This window comes from Giraffa tippelskirchi, chromosome 1, assembly GCF_054371585.1.
Source record: "Giraffa tippelskirchi isolate mGirTip1 chromosome 1, T2T-mGirTip1v1.2.pri, whole genome shotgun sequence".
Lineage (NCBI taxonomy): Eukaryota > Metazoa > Chordata > Mammalia > Artiodactyla > Giraffidae > Giraffa > Giraffa tippelskirchi.
In genome coordinates, this window is record NC_137275.1 from 213,292,312 (window position 1) to 213,315,052 (window position 22,741).

General features: G+C 43.3%; 1 protein-coding gene across 1 annotated transcript; it reads right to left on the bottom strand.

Moving 5' to 3' along the window:
• Window positions 1-889: 889 nt before the first annotated feature.
• Window positions 890-21,911, bottom strand: FRRS1L (ferric chelate reductase 1 like). The gene is made up of 5 exons (XM_081526060.1): window positions 21,581-21,911; window positions 10,061-10,145; window positions 7,839-7,977; window positions 3,446-3,692; window positions 890-1,379 (listed from the first exon to the last, which is right to left on the bottom strand). Exons 1-5 carry the CDS (start codon window positions 21,804-21,806, stop codon window positions 1,207-1,209), a joined length of 870 nt encoding a protein of 289 aa, XP_081382186.1. The 5' UTR covers window positions 21,807-21,911; the 3' UTR covers window positions 890-1,206.
• Between the last annotated feature and the right edge of the window lie 830 nt (window positions 21,912-22,741).

Below are 22,741 nucleotides of genomic sequence, written 5' to 3' on the forward strand. Positions count from 1 at the left end.
TCAGCAGCATACACCCATAGACTCTCTCCCTCTAAATGGGCTGTTAACTCAGACAGCTGGAGTAAAGCAACATTTGGGTTCCTTTGAAAAAAGGAAGTGCATTAAGTCGAGACATTAGTATAAATTACGTTGATGGCTAACCCAGTTTACAAGTCTGGACATGTGAATGTATGGATACTCTAAGTAAATTCACTTGATGGGGCATTGTCTAATTTAAAAAATGTCATCTTTAAAAGGTTTCTACTCCAAATTTCCACAATCTCCAAAAAAATATTAATTTACTATCAAAATGCCTTGAATATTTAAGATGATTTGTCTATTATAATACATTTAATTGTACTCAACATATGTTGATTCTGACAACAGAATTAGCTGTAACCACAAATGAATACCTTAATTTATTAAATATAGTGGTAGTAGAGTTCAAATTCTAACTTCTAAGAATGCCCATATTTTTTATCATTAATATAATTTCACATCTTCAGGAATACTCACAGTTTTGTTTCTAACCTTTCCAAGCGGCAATAAAAAATGTGTTCTCTTAGCTACTTACTAATTGAGAAGACATTTCAAATAAATCTGAACCACTTTCATATCACTGTTACCTCCATCATTCTCCTCATGAGCTGTGTAAATATCTAAAGACCTTCATGCTCTGCGGAAATTTTAAAGTTCTTCTGCCTAGAAGGCTGACTGTGAACTTGGGCCATCCAGCGAAGTTATCTTTAGTATTACTCCAAATAACTCTCTTGAACTGTAGTTGGAAGAGTGAAGGTTGTTTAGAGACATAGTTTCTAAGCCTGGCTTTCTCTGCTTTGCTATGTGTCATCTGACTGAGCAGCCAAGGCTACATGGCACAAGAGTCATAAAAAGTATCTTCTTGGGTCTCAAATTCCAATCAGTATAATAATGATGGCAATAATCATTTTCGTCAAGCTAACTCAGACATGTTGTAAAGCTCAAGTAAGAAAACATATTTGAAAATGAGTGCTTAGAAAAGTTTTAAGTACTTTCTAAAAGTATGGGTCATCATTAAACAACACTCTTCAATTAGAAAAGAAGCTTGCTCTTTTTTCCAAAAAGCTGAATCATCTGTGCCTTGTTTTTATTTTTTTACATAATAGAAGCTAAAATAATACTGAATATTTTTTAAAAATATACTAAAGGCTTTCTAATGCATTGACTTTGTTGGCTCTGCCACTGTGGTTAAGGGGTTCCCATCAATAAGTAGAAGGTCAGGGCAACAATTAGAAGCAGACAGAACGGAGAGGAGAAGGTCTGATAGGCAGCCGATGGCATAAAAATGTCCTCGTACTTGTAAATACTGACAACGCGCTCTGAAGTCGGTGGTGAGTCTATATCATGTCGGGTGATAGAGCCTTTGAGAAGAAAGAAAGAAAAAGGAAGCAGCAAGAGAAAAAAGGTACAGATTTTAAATGATACACGCAAACCACAGAAAAATGAGACAAATCTTCAAAGAGCTGCTATTTTTTTCAAATATATTTTTAATATTAATATTTGGCTCATTAACAACTCCTGACCAACTCCCTTGCAGATGGAAGTTTATGGGATATAAAGTGGTAGCCTGCCCAGGCCAGATCACAGGATGTGCTCTGTGTCTATAAGTTTGCATGTCTGTCTGGCAGAGTGGAATGGAGTGGTACAAAAGTAGGAGAATTAAGATACCAAACAAGTCTTTGGACGGAAAACATTTTTTGAGCTGGTTAGAAGAGGAAAAAGGGAAAGGCTGTATGTAAAGGCTGCTTTATAAGCTAAAACTGATAGGAAGGGCCTGACCTTTTGATTAACCAATATGAAACTTGGGGGAGGGAGACATGCCTATGAGTTCAGAGCAAAGATCTCCTTGGAAAACAGGCCTCAAAGGCAGGGTTCTGAAGGTACTATCTGCCAGGGAAGCCGTGCCATACTTGACATGCCCAGCCCCTACCCCAGTGTCCATGCTGGCTCTTGTTAACACAAACCAAACTCCTCAGGTTGGCAAGAGGTTTTGTCTCAACAGGTCCTACTCGCCTCTCTTCCCTAACCTCACTCATCGGTCACCTTCGTGAATTCCCAGGCTTAACCATGTACCTCCAGTTTATGCCCTTCTTGAGAGACATCTAATCCCATATCCTCCCTTCAAGGCTCAGCTCACAGTTTATCCTCTTTGAGAGACCTTAAGAAGATGGATAGGGTTTGATCACCAGAGAGCCAGGAGAATAGTGTTCACGAGACAGGAAAAGCACAAGCCTGTCTGTAAGGTAGGAATGCGTCCATGTTGTTTGGAGATAATTGAGAACAATGACAGAATGCTGAGAGTGCTTATCAGGCAAAGTCTCCAGTGTTGGGGAGGCCTTGGAATACTGGGCCATGATGCTATATGTATAAGAAGATGACCTTCCGAGGTACAGCACTTTCCAGCAATGTCAAATACTTGTTTTCATTCAACCCTTAGAATAATGCTATGAATTCAATATCATTATTATCCTCATTTTAGATAAAAAGAAATTAGAATTCAGAATTCAGATAAAGGCTAGATACAGCTACCAAGGGGCAGAATCAACACTTAAACTCGGCATTTTAGATTCCAAATCCCATCATTTAAAATGATTTCATTTCTCCAGCCTAAGACATAGTTTATTTCCCAGGGTACTAACAGTAATCAAAAATATAATTGCAGATTCATTGTCAGTAACCTGGGAAATAAGCAAATGGAAAAGGGGTCACAAATCTGGAGGCATCCAGATGTTTTCCCAACTAGAAACAGGCAAAGAAAGGCATAAAATTTCCAATCAATCAATGGCAACAATTTGAAGGAAAGAAAAAGATCATATTAGGCAATGGATGGAACAAAAAAAGTGAAAGTGTCAGTCACTCAGTCGTATCCAACTCTTTGTGAACCAGTGAACTGTAGTCCACGGAATTTTCTAGGCAAGAATACTGGGGTTGGTAGCCATTTCCTTCTCCAGGGTATCTTCCCAACCCAGGGACTGAACATGAGTCTCTTCAGTCTCTTGCATTGGCAGGTGGATTCTTTACCACTAGTGCCACCTGGGAATCCCCTGAGCAGATTCCTTAAGCTCTCTAAAATGAGGATGATAATTCCTACAATTCTGGAGGACATGGTGAGAAGTAAATGAGACCACTATGAGAATTAGAGTCCATACACCATATACAGCAGACAGACGGTCTGTTTCATCAAGCCAGAGCTCATCATATATTATCTTGCATATCCTGCTTTAACTATGCATGTGTATAACTTGTCCCATTCTGTGGTCATGTGCATAGTAAGTCCATTACTATATTCTGAAGGCAGGATCATGTTTCCTTTTTCTATGTTATACAAAGTGCTCATCACTTTCTTGTAAATAATGACTCCCAGTCAATAATGACTCTAGCACAGCAGTGTCTGGTGTTTAATCCAGGTGCCAAAATGTAAGCTTACCCTGAATGGCTGGACCCCAAGCAAACAGGTAATACCAACTCAAATGCAGATCGACAATCGTTTCATCTCTGGGAACGTTTACAGGCCGTTTAAATCTGCAGGTGACCCGATTGTTCTCAAAAACTCCTTCTTCATCTCTGGCAGGGTTTCTCTGAATCTCCTTTGCCCACTGGCCTACGTTATAGAAGTGCTGTATGCGGACCCTGCCATTGTCGTCGTGGACGCAGGCCATGACATCGTCACCACCCTAACACAAAAGATGATGGAAAAAAAAGTTAAAGGTGCATCTTAGGCAAACTGTTCTGCTTGAGAGAAATTTTACTCCAAAATATACATTCCATGACCTCTGTAATTGGAAGTCCCACCCCCAAAATTGTTTTAAATGCCATTAAAAAGCTTTAATCAAGTAACCAGAGTTTACACCACCTTATCTGACATTGAGTGTCTCCTCATGTGCCACTTAGGGAAGATTAGGTCACCAGCTCTCTAGTAATCCTGCCAAAAACACAGACACTTAACCTAATCATGAGCAAACAATCAAATCCAAGTTGAAGGTCATTCTACCAAAAAAAGTGGCCTACAACCTTCAAAAGGGTCAATATCATGAAAGATCAAAAAAGAAAAAGTTAAAAAACTGTTTCAAAATCAAGAAGACTAAAGATATTGTCATGTCAACACATGACAACTAATGGTGTCCCTAGACAGACCCCTGAATCATAAAATTTTCTATAAAGCATAGTATTGGGGCAAAGGGCAACTTTTGATGGTAGACAGTGTATCTGATAATACTACTGTATCTATGTTAAACTTCCCAAATTTAATAAATTATATAATGAAAAAGAATATCCTTGATTTTAGGAAATACCCGCTTAAATATTTAGGGCTAAAGAGTCATGATACCTTCAATTTAACCTCTCAAGTTTGTAGAAAATAATGAAAATAGTAAGTAGTAGATGTCAGAGTAGTAGCAGCAGTTGCAGCAGCAGCAGAGAGAGATAAAGCACGTGCAGCAAACGTTACGGTTTGTGAAAACGTTCTGGAAGCAGATGGTGGTGGTTCCATGAATGTAGTTGATGCCACTGAATTGTATACTTTAAAACTGTTAAAATAGTAAGTTTTAGGTTGTATATGTTTTACCACAATAAAAAGTTACCATTTGGTGAAACATATATATAGGAGTTTATGAGACAACTCATTGGACAAGACCCTGATGCTGGGAAAGATTGAGGGCAGGAGGAGAAGGGGATGACAGAGGATGAGATGGTTGGATGGCATCACCGACTCAAGAGACATGAGTTTGAGCAAACTCTGGGAGATAGCGAAGGACAGGGAAGGCTGGCGTGCTGCAGTCCATAGTGTCCCAAAGAGTTGGACACAACTTAGCAACTGAACAACAGGTGAAACATATCTATATATATATATATAGGAATTTATGGTCCTATTGCCAGCAACTGTTGGATCATAGAGAAAGCAAGAGAATTCCAGAAAAACATCTACTTCTGCTTCATTGACTATGCTAAAGTCTTTGTGTGGATCACAACAAACTGTGGAAAATTCTTCAAGAGATGGGAATACCAGACCACATTACCTGCCTCCTGAGAAATCTGTATGCAGGTCAAGAAGCAATAGTTAAAATCAGACATGGAAGAATGAACTGGTTCAAAATTGGGAAAGGAGTATGTCAAGGCTGTATATCGTCACCCTGCTTATTTAACTTATATGCAGAATACATCATGTAAAATGCTGGGTTGGATAAAGCTCAAGCTGGAATCAAGATTTCCAGGAGAAATATCTGTAACCTCAGATATGCAGATGACACCACCCTTACGACAGAGAGCGAAGAGGAACTAAAAAGCCTCTTGATGAAGGTGAAAGATAAGAGTGAAAAAGCTGGCTTAAAACTAAACATTCAAAAAACGAAGATCATGGCATCCAGTCCCATCACTTCATGGCAAATAGATGGGGAAAAAAATGGAAACAGTGACAGACTTTATTTTCCTGGGCTCTAAAATCACTGCAGACAGTGACTGTAGCCATGAAATTAAAATGCTTACTCCTTGGAAGAAAAGCTATGACAAACCTAGATAGCGAATTAAAAAGCAGAGACATTAATTTGCCAGCAAAGGTCCATCTAGTCAAAGCTATGGTTTTTCCAGTAGTCATGTACAGATGTGAGAGTTGGACCATAAAGAAGGTTGAGCACTGAAGAACTGATGCTTTCAAACTGTGGTGCCGGAGAAGACTCTTAAGAGTCCCTTGGACAGCAAAGAGATCCAACCAGTCAATCCTAAAGGAAATCAGTCCTCAATATTCATTGGAAAGACTGAAGCTGAAGCTCCAATACTTTGGCCACCTGATGCGAAGAGACAACTCATTGGAAAAGACCCTGACGCTGGGAAAGATTGAAAGCAGAAGGAGAAGGGGGCAACAGAGGCTGAGATGGTTGGACATGAACATGTCCAACACAATGGACGTGAATTTGATCAAACTCCAGGAGCTAGCAAAGGACAGGGAAGACTGGCATGAGGCAATCCACAGGGTCGCAAAGAGTCGGACATGACTGAGTGACCAAACAACAACGACAACGGTCCTACTCTTGCAACTTGTCTATAGGATTAACATTAAAAAAAAAAAACTAAAAAAGTTAAAGGTGTTTTATCAGCTATAAGAAATGTACCCCTCTGTGGAGAATGCTGATAATGGGGGAGGCTCTGCATGTGTGGGGACAGGGTATATGGAAATTTTCTGTACCCGCTTCAATTTTGCTGTGAACCTAAAACCTCTCTAAAGAATAAAATCTAATAAATAAGTCAGCAATGCATTATTTCCCCCCAAAAGTCAATGACTATTACAAAGAGGTTCCATTTTGCTTTTCCTATGCATCAGGTTTTGAAAATTTTTTAAATCTGTGCTTCTTAGAGTAATCGGAAGAGAAAAAGAAACCTAGATTTTAAAGGCCTTTAGATAGCAAAATGTCAAACATGAAATTTGGATGCTTCTTACTCAACCTCCCTCCTCTGAGCTCCCTAATGGTAATAGCTGTACCATGGGTGCAAATTCATTCTTGGACAAGAAATGGTCAATTGCACTGCAAGCCAGCCTGTTGGATGGCACACAACTACTCTTTCTCCCATTGACCTGAAGTAGGAGATAAGTGATGTAGACTAGTATCCAGGCAGTCTTACCAGGTGGACCCATTGTTTTGCAGCCTGGAATGAGAAGCTCATTCTTCTAGCAACCTCTCCAAAAACAAACTCAATGGAGTTTTGATTGCTTAGCCTGATCCCTGAATCTCTTCTTATGACCCACCTATAATCCAGGTCCAATCCACCAGCAAAAGCCTGTCAGTATTACCTTCAAAACATATCTGAAACCTGGGCCCTTCCCACCACTCCTGCTGCCCTCATCTCATTCTAAGAGCCTCAAAACAGACCAGGTGAAGAGAAGCATCTTATACAAAAAGCAGCCGCACATGCAAAGGTTCAACAGCCTGAGAAAGTGTGGCTGTTTGGGAAGCACCTTGGCACAATGCAAATGATGAGGCTCTGGAAGAAAGAGGGGAGAATGTGGCAGAGGCACAGAGAGAAGCAGACATAAGGAATGGACAGCAACCTGGGATCCTGCCTGTTCCTGGCCACTGTCCTTTCTGAGGGCCAGATGCATTCTTGACAATGTATGATGTGGAATATTGAATTGCTGGACCCAATTCTTCACTCCCCTGTTGTTGTATTATATATCTACACCTTCACAAGCCCTCTTGGTTGGGAAGGATACTTCTCTGCCCTTTCATTCTGGGCTAGGCTGGGTGACTTACTCTGGGCAGTGGAATACTACCAGCAGATGTGATGTGAACACTGGTTTGAAATCAGCCTGGATGACTCTTGTGCTTCTGACTCTGCCATGAAAAAAACATGCCTTGGGAGCCACTGGTTCCAGAATGATTAGACAATACCTGAATCCAAGCCATGGACTGGAGCCAAAAGCAACTGAGTCCCAGCCAATCCATACACATGTGAGCAATAAATCAGTGTTGACTGTTATCAGCCATGTGGTTTGCCGGGGCTCTCTTGCAGCATGATTGTGGAATTAACTAATGAATACAGGTACCAGGAGATACCCTATACTTTCATAACTAACCGTTCCTTCTCTGTTTAAAATAACTTGAATTATTTTTTTTAACTTCTAATCGGAGAGCCATAACTAGATTAATTGCTATCATGCTGTGATCAATTTACTTGCTTGGAAAAAGAAAATCAAATACCAGGAATTGGCTTCACCCATTTAAAAGTGGCATGGGCGCTTAGGGAAACATAACCACGCTCATTCTCTAAAATCTAAAGTGGTACAGCAGACTGAAGAGAAAAATCACCTTCCACCATGATTTGTGTCTTACCATTTTCCTGTCTGAAGAGAATCCAACTGCTACCCAACCATCGGTGTCTGCACTCAGCTCAAATTCCACATCAGCCCCTATCATCCGGTAGCTAAGGAAGTAGTCGCACGTCTCTGCGTTACAGCCCGGTTTGCCGTATCTATAGGATATACCAAAACAGGTATTACTGCTTCCTCCTCTACGTATTCAAAATACATTAAGAGAGCATCTCTGTGTCAGGCAGGATGCTAGACAATATGAATCAGATCTCTGCTACCTGGGATCTCAAAATCACAGTTTCATTCAGGAGAGACTGTGAAGATGATCCGCTCCTCTTTATCTATGTACAAACGAGGTCCAGAGATGAGAAGGGACTTGCAGAGTGAATCAAGCTGTGGCACGGGCCTCAAGTCCTAGCCAGGGTTCTCTACATCTTATTAGAGTTTCTCAAATATTCGCTACTACCAAATTATTTCTGACTCCTTTTAGAGAACAAAAAAATCCTGAGTTAACAATTTAAATAATTTAGATTCCCATTTCTTTTCATTTACAAATTTTCAATTAACAAAAATGTACAAACTGAATACAGATTAAACTACAAAACCAGGACCTTTTAAATTCAGAGCATTCAGGGGATAAATGACGTCATTGGCTGAAACGTACTTCCTACTTACCCACCCATGGTATGTCTGATTGTACTCTGTGGGGTCTTTATTTTGAACTTGTGTCTTACTACTAGACTCGACTCCATTCTCCTCCACTTTTATCTGTTTGAACTGCTCCAAAACCCTTATACATACAAGGCACCAAACGAATGCCTCATTTATTTATATTCACTGGATCCAAATGCATCATTTACTTTAAAAATTTGCCTTTGCTCTATCGAGCTGCTTGGGGCTAATACAATTCAGACACCAAAGTAAGATGTTTATGCAGATAATCAGATTATGCATTCGTCAATCCGTTTAAGGAGCATCAGTGAAATGAAAACATGAATTTAAATTTTCTTACAGAGAACTTGTGGATCCTTTGAGGATCAGCAAGCCCTAGTTTTAGGAATACTGCCTTTCAGAAACAACTGAACAGCAATGGGTGGGATAATCTAAGCTCAGATAAAAGGTATCTAAAGGTATAGGATGCAAGGCTGCTAAGTACTGATGGAGGAGGGAGACAGGGAACATGCAGCTTTGCAGGCATACACCCTGAGCAGCTGGCAAGGGGTGTAAGCTCAAGACCATAGGAACTAGAGTGAAAAAGCTGAAACGGGTGAGCAAAGCTAAGTGAGTGGGCCAGAAAGCAAGTCTCCCTGAAGCCAGCAGGACACTAAAACTCCTATTCTTCTCAAAAATATCCCCTAATCACCAGAATTATTCATTGCTGGCTATCTTCCTCAATAATAATAGTATCACTAGATTTTTTAAAATTCCTTGGAAATACTTTTGCAATCCAAAAACTCAAACCCCCTATATTCAGTTTTTAGTCCTTGGACTTTGAGTCCCGAACCAAAAAAAAAAACAACCCACATTCATTGCAATGGCCATCAAAATCTTTACTCAAGGACAATTTGTTTTTAGAAATAAAGGACTCAAAGAAAAGGAGGCTTTCCCAACAAAGCAGAGCTGCCTAGATGGAAGGCAACTGTCTACAATGCTGTTTTCTAGCTCCAGTCTATCACATCTAGATAGAATACTACTAGTAATCAGGCAGTAGATCTAAAATAACTAGCTGGACACTATAATCAGTGCATACTGACTAGCTAGGATCATATAGCTATCCACAGTCATGACCATTGTTTTAAAAAGGAATTGGGTCTTAGACACATCTGATGGGTTGGCCCAAATGCTCGTTTGGGTGGTTTTTCCATAAGATGCTAAAACCTAAAAGAACATTTGGGCCAACCCAATATTATTGCCTGCCCTGCCCACACCCGTGCTGAATGAGCAGAGACAAATTCTGTGTCATGTAATTCTTCTTCATACAGCCAACTGGTTAGACCCCCGAGTCAATGGCATACAGTCATAAATGAAGAACCAGAGAAGTAAGTTCTAGGGCCAAGGGGCGTGAGACAGCTCAAGGCCTTTAAGACTGCAACCTGGGCTGGCCATTGGAAATAGGTTACATCTGTGCTGAAGTTATGAGGGGAGTGGGCCCCTGGTGAGAGTGAACTGCATGCAATTTAAATACTACCTTGAGAAGCAAATCAGTCTTAGCTTTAAAGTTCTCCAACTCACAGATCTACCAACCTAAAGCAGCCCTTAGTCTTTCCACAGTCATCCACTTTGATTTTGGCAAATGGATCCACAGGAGGAGCAGTAGGGAAAGGGTAACCTGGCCAGTGAGAATAAATAATGGTTAGAAAATCCAGGAACAGCGTTTCCAATGAGAAATGCTACTTTTTAGGTTGACTATTCTCTATCGCACGAATCTAGAAACGGTCAAGGCCTCAGAAAAGAGCTCAGTTGATGCCTAATCACCCTCTTCATGAGGGTGGGTGTGGGCCCACATCTTTGAACCCAGCCTACGTGTTAACTGAGAAAGGGCTTTCTCCTCATTTACAGGTAGGGCACTGAATAATATCATAACCACTCACTCACCACTGTCCATTTGAAGCATGAAAATAGAATTTTATACAATACATTTGCTCTACGAGAAAGAAGGAACAATTCTCTATTTGATAGCAGAGGCTTTCCATTTATAGCTATATATTACAATAGGATCTCTCTGTTTCTGTGAACTTGCTTTTCATTAAGCTGTAGAGAACATTTTCATATCTCATATAAATCTGTTAATCACATCATTTCATGCATCTTTCTTATAAGATGACTTAACATCATAATGCATTCAACCACACATCAAAGGAGAGCCTGCACTGAGCTTCCAGTTTGTGACCACAAATATTTTTATTCTAGGCTGTTCACTCCGTGTACACGGGAATTGTGTGTGAGTCATCTGGTATTCTCTGCCCAGCACAGTGCTTGGCACTGGACATTGAAATGATTACGCAATGAATAAATTAAATCACCCATAGATATTAGGCAATGCAAATACACTTTTAAAAAATTATTGTATTAGTTTTTCTTTTCTCACTATTTTGAAGTCTTTTGTGACTTGTAATGCTTTTTTAAATGAGGTTTTGTTTACTTCGTTTCATTAAATTATACTTGAAAACCAACAGGTCACACTTGCCTGGTTTATATCTGTGCATTTTGTGTTCATCTCTACTACCAGATAGATATCTGTTCATCTTTACTACCCTAGATCTTTTTTTTTTAATTGGAAGATAACTGCTTCACAATGTTGTGTTGGTTTCTGCTGTACAACGTGAATTAGCTGTAAGTATACGTATATTCCCTCCCTCTTCAGCCTCCCTCCCACCTCTTCCATCCTACCCCTCTAGAACCACCCTATATGTTGATCACATGCTAAAGTACAACCCTACCTTTTCACCATCCTTAAGTACTTGGGCAGAATGCATTACTTTTTCTACTTTCATGCTTATTTTATGCTAAGTCCTACATCCACTTCAGTACTACAGACTGAGTTCTGCCTTGGATGAGTTTTTATCTTGATATTTATTGAATTCAGTACTACAACTATGTCAAGCATCTTCCTATACGTTCTTCCTTTTAGCTCTCAGTACAATGCCATGGCCATTTTTTTCTCAGGATATTTATCCAGGAATGAAACGACTACTTACATATGTTAAGATTCTAGAGGTGTCTGAAAGAGACAATCTCATGTAATTTTGTTTCTGACTAAGGTTCCCCATCTTCTTCCATTATACTTTCTAGCATCTAGAATAATTCATCGGCACACAGCAGGTTTCCAGCTCAATAAACGCCAGTCATTATTATCATTGGTTTATTATTACTGTTACATTTTTAAACTAACCATTGGGTAAGATCATCTCTAGAAGAATGGGTTTCTAAGCTCCAAGTAAGAGCAAGTTTTAGAACAAAGGTCACTTATAAATGTACTGAACTAGTTTATTTAGTGTTGGCAGATGGCTTGTTTCTCGGGGTTTTTCTAGCACTGATTCCCTTTTATCTTATATGCTTCTAAATCTTGGAATGAGAACTTATGTCGTCAAATGAATTTCGGCATCATTTAATAATGTCACGTTTCTCTCATTTTGTAAGATGTTTTTAAAAGTTATTTATTTTTGGCTGCAGCGGGTCTTGGTTGCTGTGGGGGGGCTCTCTCTAGCTGCAGCAAACGGGGGCTACTCTCCTGGTGTGGTGCATGGATTTCCTGTTGTGGTGGCTTCTCTTGTTGCAGCGCACAGGCTTTAGAGCACGTGCATTTCTGTAGTTGCAGCACATTCGCTCAGTAGTTGTGGTATGTGGGCTTAGTTGTCCTTTGGCATGTGGAATCTTCCCAGACCAGGGATAGAACCCATGTCCCCTGCATTGGCAGGTGGATTCTGAGCCACTGGACCACCGGGGAAGTCCTGTAAGATGTGGTATAATAAAGAATTTGATGGGTTTTTGTCCCAGGTTCCTGGGAGGGAGGGAGATGCTAAATCCTTGGAATTTCCCAGTGGGTCTTTGTTATTCGTGAGCCCCTTGGGATCACACCTGCATTTATGACTCAGGACGGGGGGGCTGGTCAGTAGGAAGACCAAACACATGGTTACAGGTTTGGGGCTTTGAGCCAGCCCACGTGGGGCAGAGGGGAGAGGAGTGTATAAGGGCTGGAGACTAAGTTCAATAATGTAGCTAATGATTAAAGCAGCCATGCCTAGGTGATGAAACCCCAACAGAAACTTTGGACACTGAAGCTGAACGCAGCTTCCTGGCTGGTGAACACACTGAAGTGCCAAGAGGGTGACATGTCCTGATTTCACGGAGACGAATATTTCCTTCCAGGACAGCACATGAAAACTCCATTTGTGGGCCCCCAGACTCTGACCTGTGTGCGTCTTCATTGGCTGTTCCTGAGTGTTCTTGAGTTCCTTGATACTAAAACTACAATTGTATGCATAGCCCATTTCTGAATCCTCCGAGATATTCTAGTGAATTACAGAACTCGAGGGGGATTGTGGGTGGCCCTTGGATCGGTAGCCAGCTGGTCTGAAGTGAGGACGGTCTTGTTGTGGACCACGCCCTTCAACCTCTTGGGGTCATGAGTGCCAGCACTGAATTTCAAGACAACAACTGGGTGTGGTATCAGAAGATAAATAGAGCAATATTTATTTTTTTCCTGAAATTAAATGATCTCCCTATTTGGAATAAAGTAAGTTGGGACCACATGCCAATATTTAGGCTCCTATATCTCAGCTACAGCCCAGCCTCTACAGTCAGCTCTAGGATGGGCTAGGACTCTGCAAACCACATTTCTCCTCTGCCAGCTGGCTAGGTTCTGTCAAAAGGAAACAGAGGGGGGCTGGGAGGCAGGAGGACCTGCCAAAACAAGACCATTTGTTCCTGTTTGACTGCTGTCCAATCAGCAAGTCCTCAGCAACTCCACTTCATCCTTGCAGTGGCAATTGGTTCGAGTTTCCAGCCTTTTTATCTTTTTCTTTTCTAGACTCCCAGAACCAGCCTCATCAAAGGAACCAGCATTAGCTGGGCAGACAGCCCACTCTCAGAGGATGGGTGAACCTCTGGGTTGAGGTCCCTTGTCTGAGCTCCCAGGTTCTCAAAACCTCAAGCCCTTTTCTCTGCTCCCTCAGCCCCAGGGCCGGCAGCTGCTTCCCACAGTGACTTTCTCTGAGCTCCCTTTTTGCTTTTGTAGTCCCCCAACACCTTCTCAGACAGCTCTCTGGGCTGGTCATCTGGGCTGGTTTTCAAAAAGCTTAAAAAATCGGTTTCTGGCTTTCTGACTGAACCTTGATGGGTAGAGACTAAATGTATTAATCCTTAACTACCAATACAATGTATTGTAGAAACCACATCTTATTAGCAGTTGTCATCTTGACATCTAGAAAATGATATTCAATAGGATCTATTTTGCATGCATTGTACAATTTTATGGGAAAACTATTTTGAATGTAGAATTCTAATTTTAAGTACCCTGGGTGGGTGCACAGAATGAATGATATTTCTCTTCGTTTATAGAATACTCCATTGAATGGATATACCACCTGTTTTTAATCCATTCACAGGCTGACAGATAGTTGGGCTGTTTCTACTTTTTGACTATTATGAATAATGCTGCCATGAACATCTGTGTCCAAGTTTTTGTATGAACATATGTTTTAAGTTCTCTTGGAGTAGGACTGCCATATCATATAACTCTTATGTTTAACTTTGTAAAGAACTATCAAATTATTTTCCAAAGTAGCTGTACCATTTTACATTCTTAGCAGCAATGTATTGTGGAAGGGTCCTTTTTTAAAATTTTTATAGTCAGCCTAGTAGATGTGAAGTGGTATCTCGTTATGATTATGATTTTCATTTCCTTAATGACTAACGATGCTGAGTATAATTTCATGTGCATATTGGTTATTTGTGTATCTTCTTTGGAGAAATGTCTATTTAGAGCCTTTCTCCATTTTAAATAGGGTTAGCTGTCTTTTTAATGTTGGGTTGCAATGTACTAGCTTTTAAATCTCTGCTATGTCTAGGCTTAATGAGCTTCCTACGTGGCTAGTGGTGAAGAATCCGCCTGCAATGCAGGAGATGCAGGTTCAATCCTTGGGTCAGGGAGATCCTCTGGGGAAGGAAATGCAACCTGCTCCAGTATTCTGGCCTGGGAAATCCCACGGACAGAGGAGCCTGGCTGGCTATAGTCCATGGGGGTCACAAAGAACTGGACACGATTTAGCGAATGAGCACACATACACATAGGGTTAGTTCTCCTTTTTCTTCCATTCCTAACATGGTCTGTCTTCTCTCTTTTTCTCTTGATCAATTTTGTCCATATCCTATTGTGATAGTTAATTTTATGGGTCAACTTGGCTGGGCCAGGTGCCCAGATACACAGTCAAACAATATTCTGGATGTTTCTGTGAGAGTGTTTTTGGATGAGACAAACATTTAACATTTTAAATCAGTGGACTCTGAGTAAAACAGATTGCCTTCCATAATGTGGGCAGGCTTCTCCCCCAGCTGGGCAGAACAAAAAGACCGACATTCCCCAAGAAGAGTGAATTCTGTGGCAGATGGCCTTCAGCCTTGAACTACAACATTGGCTCTCTCTTGGGGCTCCAGCCTGCCAGCCCGCCCTGCAGATTCTGGACTTGCCAAACTCCAAAATTGTGTGAGCCAATTCCTTAAAACAAATTTCTCTCTCTATTGGTCTCTCTTTCATCTACACACTCTCTCTCATCTACACACACACACACACACACACACACACACACACACACACACACACACACACACACATACATCCTATCAGTTCTGTTTCTCTGGATAACCCTTTCATTTGTATTTTCAAAAAATCCTTTTTTACTTTTTTGATCCTCTTTGCAACCCACTCCAGTATTCTTGCCTGGAGAATCCCCTGGATAGAGGAGCCTAGTGGGCTACAGTCCATGGGGTTGCAAAGGGTCAGACACAACTGAAGCGACTTAGCACATATGCACTGAATATTTGGTTTCTATTCCATTAAATACTGCACATCTTTATTATTTCTTTCCTCCCATTTTCTTTAGAGTTATTCTTTTTCTAACCTCACAGTTTTTTCAGCATTTCTCCTGTTCCTATATCAACATTTAAGCCCAACCGTCAGCTGCCTCCAGGGGTTTCCGCCTGGACGTTACACAAGCAAAGTGATTCCAGGCGCCCAACACCTCCCAGATGGTCTTCCTCCTGTGTTTTCTGTCTTAGCGAAGAATCCCACCAGCCTCCCCAGTCTCCCAACCCTGAAACCCTAGATTCCTCCACCTGGAACACTTTCTCCACCACTATTCCTTCCATTCCCACTCCTGAAACCTGAGCCAGCTTCTTGGCCATTGTACCACCTCCGATCTGATTTCCCTACTTCCCTTCTACTTCTTCCACTGCGTGCCAGGTTTCTAAAACAGCAATCGGATCTTGTCACAATGCTGCTTGGAGACCTTTACTGGCCTCTCCCCACCCTACCTATTCTACACTCAGTCATCTTTCTGAGAAATATGGGTCAGATACCCAGACCGGCCAGCTTCTCATTCTCCCCTTAGCTTTGTCCATGCTCCCACTTTAAAAATTATTATTGGTTTTTAATTTTTTATTTACTTATTTTTAATTTTGGCTGCACTGGGTCTTCGTGGCAGTGCTCGGGATTTTCTCTACCTGTGGGCGCATGGGGGCTTCTCCAGTTGTAGCACACGGGCTTAGCTGCCCCGGGGCACACAGTTCTCAGGGATCGCAGCTGCATCCCCAGGATTGGAAGGCAGATTCTTAACTACTGGACCACCAGGGAAGTCCCTTATTACTGTTTTTTTATGTTTTTGTTTATCTATTCCTTTCCCTCCACTTTCCAATTTAGTGCTATCTTTTTTTTCTCTCTTTATCTAAAATTAAAATTTGGGTTAAGACCAAATAATATTGGTTTGGGGCCAAATGTTTTTTTCTCTTTCACTTCCCTTCTTCTGACATGTGTCCTGTAAACCCCTCCAATAACTATTCTGTTTTGAGGCAGAATGAAAGCCATTTTTTTCTCCCTTCAGCTATTCCTATCACACAAGAGGCACTTATTTTCTTGGTTCATTTTTCCAGGTTCTCAACATGCTTTTGTGGTTTCCACTCTTGTCAAACTCGCAGCCACTATCCATTCCTTTTTTGCAATCCCTTGAGCCTGTTTTGCCATATTCCACTGGGTGGTTAATGGCTTCTGGTTTGCTATTTATTGCTTCTAATTAACTGTTTGTATCACAGCTCTCAGGTATTAATTTACTACTTAATTCCTTGTGAAGTTTTAACCAGAAATTATCTGTTCACATCTCTGAGAGTGACTGCATCAGCCGCTTTCTCTTTCTGGACTGTCGGAATCATTTCTGCTTAGCAGAGCCACACAGAGAAGCAAAAATGTCAAGGGGCTGTGTAACATGGAACATTCCACCCACGTGGAGTCTGTTCAGCAAAGCTTTCATCGTAGCACGCCATCACTCAGGAACCTGCAGCTCCCAACGGACTACCCCATCACTTCCAAGCCCTTCTTCTCAAATTTGCCCATGAAAATGCCCCATCCTATCTGTTCAATTGCATTTCCCAGAGAAGGTCAACACCTTATACCACCTTATCCATAAGGTCAATCAACAAACCCACCCAGTTCTCTCCTACTTTCTAGCTGTGTGACTTTAGCTACAATATTTAAATCTTCTGTAGGTCAGTTCCCTTAATTCTAAAGTGGGAATAGCAAGAGTGTCTAAGTCAGAGCATTGCCCTAAAGAATCAAGTTAATATGGATAAAGCACTTAGGACAGGGACTGGCACACAGTAAGCACTTACTAAAAATCAGCACAAATTAGTCTTATGATTGGGCTAGATTCATGGAGATAAATTAGATTTAGATTATTTACCTTTAAATTATTTACATTTTCTGTTATTTGTTTTCATTTTATTTTTCTGCCCCCAAACAGTATAATATACTGTTTCTACTTTTTCACTGAACAAGGTGATGCTATCTTTGTTCAAACCGAAGTACAAATGAACAGATACTACAGCATGTACCCATGTTGGGAAGTTGTCTTTTTAATCTTAGTATATATGCGTCCCTGGTGGCTCAGACAGTAAAGAATCCACCTGCAATGCAGGAGACCCAGGTTCAATCCCTGGGTCGGGAAGATCCCCTGGAGAAGGGCATAGCAACCCACTCCAGCATTTTTGCCTGGAGAATTCCATGGACAGAGGAGCCTGGTGGGCTACAGTCCATGCAGTTGCAATAAGTCAGACATGACTGAGCGACTAACACTTTCACTTTCAATGCCCAATTTGATTTTTTTTCAGAGGACCCTCAGAACAGGAGGTTTGCCCATAATCATGCAGTAATCTGATTTATATTCTATTGTTATTCTGAATACATAGATTCTGGCTTGAGAATCTCAAAGGGCAAAGGTATGAATCATAGGATTCAAGCACCAAGAACTTATCCAAACTCAACCACAGAGAGTTCAAGGGTCACGGCAGGGTTTGACAGTGTGCTGTGGGAAAATACCCTTCCTAACAGCAGGGAATGGGAGGAGACCATCAGGGAAGACTCCCTGAAAGAGGTGGCATTTAGCTGGGACTGTAAGGAAGAGTAGTATGGGCTAAGACTGTGGGAGCCCCCAAGAATTCTGAAAACTAGCATCATTAAATCAAAATATAAGTAAAAAACAAACATTTTAGGAGGTGATTAGAAACATCAAATTGGCCAGTGTTCACTCTCTGGCCTGGGGGTCTTGCACAATCTGGACACTGGAGAAATGGTCTCTGAACAAGGTAGGTAATGGTCACTGGGCTGTCCTATAGTTTCAGGAAATTCTCCATCCCATTATTCTAATTCCCTTTTTCTGATTTCATACTATCAGGCTGCTTTTTTTTAATCATTAAAATTTCAGTCTGTTGGCAATTTTGAACCTGAGAAGGGGGTACCCTGCATAGAGAAAACAAGTAGCCCAATCACTAGAAAAAGATAACCCCACTTGCACTGACAGAAAGAAAGAATAGTTTAAAGGTACTATTTCTACCTCTTCACTTGCCACTTCCTCCAGCATCAACTAGGCTCCCTCCCTCCTTCCTTCTCCACTGAATTCATCCCAGGAGAACTTGCCCATTACCTCTCATTTTCTGAATCTGTCAACTACTTTAAGTCTTCCCTGGGCCTCCCCATGGCATAGGACACTTCCTGATGGCCTCTTTTCCTTCTCCTGGGTGGGACACCCTTCTGGGACATCCCCTGTTCTGCTTCTCCCTCTCCGGCAGCACCCTTTTAAGGCAGTGTCACTGATGATTTCTAAGGATCTTGGGAAAGTCTTTACTCAGGACCCACAAGGCTAAAGCCTAGGTCCAAGGTAATCTGGGAGAGATGCTAACTCCTGAGAGGCTTACCCCACAAACATCCCCACTAGCACCCACCAGATGGTTGTAGGGTCAGCCTTTGAAGATAAGCAAAATGGTCAAAGAAAGGAGCAGAATGGACAATGAAGACTCAGTGCAAGGGAGACAGGGAGTGAGAGATGGTTGTAAAAGAAAGTTGAGTCAGAGAGAAAATTCCAGGTATAGGAGATGAAGCTTCATCCAGGGAGGAGGTTGGAACTGTCAGATTTTTGAGGGTTAGAGCCAGGCTTCAGGCAGCATGTGCCGAATGGTCAAGGGTGACAAGCAGACAAACTAGGAATCTGTACATCGATCCCAGGCTTTTTACCCCTGTGGGGTCACCTCACCTAAGTGCCTCCCTCTTCCGTCTCACCAAAGTCTCTTAGACTTCCTGGTTCAACTCTATAAAGCCTTTCTTAGGGCTGCAGCCCACTTGCTGTCCATGTTCATAAAACTGCCTGGACTACACAACTAACCCTATTCTCTTTGCATATACAAACTGACATAGAATCTGACCTTGTCCTCCATTAGAGAACATGTGCCCAGTGAGAATATAATTTCTCACATGCCACCTCTGAGTCACCTGGCAGTGTGCTAAGCAGACTATGAACAGCATCACTATGTATTAAATGCTTTCAGAAAGAGATGGGTTTTGTATTAACACTATGTAGTCCTTATTTTTTGGTAGCTTTGGGTTTTTGTGGCTGTGCACAGGCTTTCTCTAGTTGAAGAAAGCAGGGCTGCTCTCTAGTTGTGGTGCATGGGCTTCTTCTTGCAGTGGCTCCTCTTGTGGAGCATGGGCTCTAGGGCACGTGGGCTCAGTAATTGCAGCTCAGGGGTTCTAGAGTACAGGTTCAGTAGTTGCGGTGCATGGGCTTGGCAGCCCTGCCACGTATGGGACCAGGGATCAAACCCATGTCCTCTGCATTGGCAGGTGGATTCTTACCACTGAAGCACCAGGGAAGTCCTATACTATGTATTCTTTCTCAGAGTGATAGATTCGACTTCTGCTTGCCATCCTTCTACCCTGCCCCTGCATTCTCTCCTTCTCCCTGGCCACATGGTTGCCCAGCTAGAAGACTCCACTTTCAAGCCTCCCATACAGCTAAGTCATATGATTAGGTTCTTGCCAAAGGAATGTGAATAACAGGGATTTGTGCAACCAGACTAAAAGGTAACTGCTTGTCCTGAACTTCCTCTCTTTCTCATTTCCTCCAGCTTGAAAGAAGACATGCAAGCAACATGACTTCCACACAGATGAGGACAAAGCCTTAGGGCATGCAGGAACAGCAAGGAAGGAACCTAGATCATTGAATGACATTGTGGAACAGAGCTGGCCTACCAGTCTAGAACAGTCAGACTCTTGTGAGAGAAAAATAAACTATCTTATTTAAGCCACTATATGTTGGGGTCCCTGTTTCAACAGGTAAGCGTCTACCCAACTAATCTACTTCCCCAAATCCATTCCTCCATAGAATACAGTCAGTCCAATTTTTGAACTAGTCATATTCCTTTCCAGCTAAAAGGCTACATTTCCCAGTCTCCTTTGCACCTATGTGTGAGCACATGACTAGGTTGTGGCTAATGAAGTGTAAGTGGAATTGTTTCATGGGATTTCTGAGTAATCTCTTTATAGTCAGTGACCTTCTTCTTCCCACTTCTTCTTTCCCACTCTCTGGAAAGTGAATGTAATGGCTGGCGATCAAGCAGCCATTTGGGGCCATGAAGTTACACACTAAGAGTTGTGAAGAAGCAGAAGACCAGGATTAGCATCTCAGATGACCAGTTCTAGACCGCCTACTTCTGGATTTCTTTACGTAACAGAGGAATTTCTATCTTATTTGTGTTGTTAATGTGTGTTTGTTGTAGGTAGCTAAACTTAATCCTAAGTAACAGATACACCCAGCATGGTATCAGCTGCTGGGACACACAACATTTCAAACCCCAACTTGATTCTTAGATATTCCTATTAGCAGAGAAAAATCACTTTCCAAACAGCGGAAATAAGAAGCCAGTTTCCATTCCTTCTGAAGAGAATCAACTTGGCTTTTGTGCTCACTGAAATAATGCCTGTGCAGGGAGGTCCACGTGACAAACCCCCAATAGCTGGACTCAGGAGACCCCAACAATGGTGGCTCACACTAGGGGTCCATGACATGTGGGAAAACAGTACAGAAGGGGGATGGAAGTGGGGAAGGAGGTGGTGACCCAGCTCTGGCGGGGCCGGGGAGGTGGTGGGGGGGAGGTGTTGGGCAGCGATCAGGAACAGAAGCTTAAGTTGGAACACTAGCCACGGCAAATTTAGGTCAATACAGGCACGGAGGAAACAAGGCACTCTCTCTTTAAGAAGGGACTTTGGCTTCCCACCAGCTACTCTGATTTCACACACTCTAGGCCAGATGGCAGTCTCCTCCCTTACCATCCGCTACCCCATCCATGTCACAGATAGACGCTGAAAACTGGGGGGCTGGGGGGCTGGCCAAAGCGGGGGAGAGCGCGAGGGGGGCAGGGGGGGGTTACCCAGCCCCACCTGTCCGCAGGTCCGCAGGACTTGGCTGACCACCTCCCTCCCGGCCTCAGTCTCCCCACCTGTAAAGCCAGCAGCGGGTGGAAGGCGCTGAGAGCTCTCCGGGTCTCCTCTCCAGGCTGATGGGCAGGGTGAGCCTTGCGCTCCGCGGTCGGGCCTCGGCTGAGCCAGCGGAGCCTCCGTTTGCCTCCTACCCGATTCCCCGCCCCCGCCCCCACCCCACTCCTGCCACCTCCGTCCCCCATCCCGGGTCTCCGCTCCCGCAGTCCCTCATCCTCCCGCAGCCTCACCCTCCTCGGACAGGTAGCGCAGGTCGTAGAACTCCCCGGCGAAGGTGCCGTAGGAGGAGTCGTGGCGCGGCACCGCCTCGTCGGCGCCCGAGTCCCCCCGCGCGCGGCCCCGGGGTCCCCGGCCCCCGGGGCCCGCGCCGTCGTCCGCCGGGCTGGCTGCACAGGCTGCCGGCCCGGCCAGCAGGAGCAACAGCAGCTGCGCCCAGGACCGGCGCGACCGCGCCATCACTGCGCACCGATCCCGCAGCCAGGCCGCTCGGGCCGCAGCGGGGGCGCCGCGGGCGCGGGGCCGGGACTGCGTCGCCGCCAGCACGCGTCCGCCCCCAGCCTGCAGCCCGCGCAGCCGCGGAGCCGCCCGCACCCGCCGCCTCCCAGCCCAGGCTGCGCATCCTCGCTCGCGTCCGGAGTCTCGGCTTCTTCCTAACATCCTCACCTCCTCGGCCGGACTGTCTCTGCCTCCGTCCTTTTCCCCATTTCTCCGACCTCCCTCCCTGAGTCTCTCACCGAACAGATTTGACCCTACTTCACTCTTGCTACTACTCAAAAAGTGGTCCACTGACCTGGAGCATCAACATCCCCAGGTGCCAGGAACGTTAGCATCACTAATCTCTGGCCCCACGGCAGACATCTATATGAATCAGGATGCATTTTTCCAAGATCCCCGGGAGGCCCCAATATACGTTCCCATTTAAGAAGTGCTCCCTGGAGGGTTCACCTTGGGGGCACACCTTGTCGGAGTCACTGCCTCCCCGACTTTGTTTCAGCACTTTTTGGTTTATATACGGCACTCGCTGTATCCATTATTTCTTGGGATCAAGACTGGAAAAGTTGAAATACCAAGACCCCCACTTTAAAGATGGGTAAACCGAGGTCTTTAGAGCCAGGGGGGAACTAGGACCCAGCTCTTTGGGCTGGATTCACCGAGACTTTTGGAGTGTGTAGTCAGAGGCTGCCCTTGCCCTTGAGTAACATGCCCCCTTCAAAATCAGTCAAGTGGTTTGCTGTTTCCCCACAGCAGGCACGCACAGGCCTTGGCAGGCCCAGACTGTGGGATTCCGGACTTTCCCAAACCCATTCCTGCTGCGTGTAATTCTCTTCCGGTTTTTTACCTTGCCATTCATTCATTCACACCAAGCACTTTCTTACTATGTGCCAGGTCCC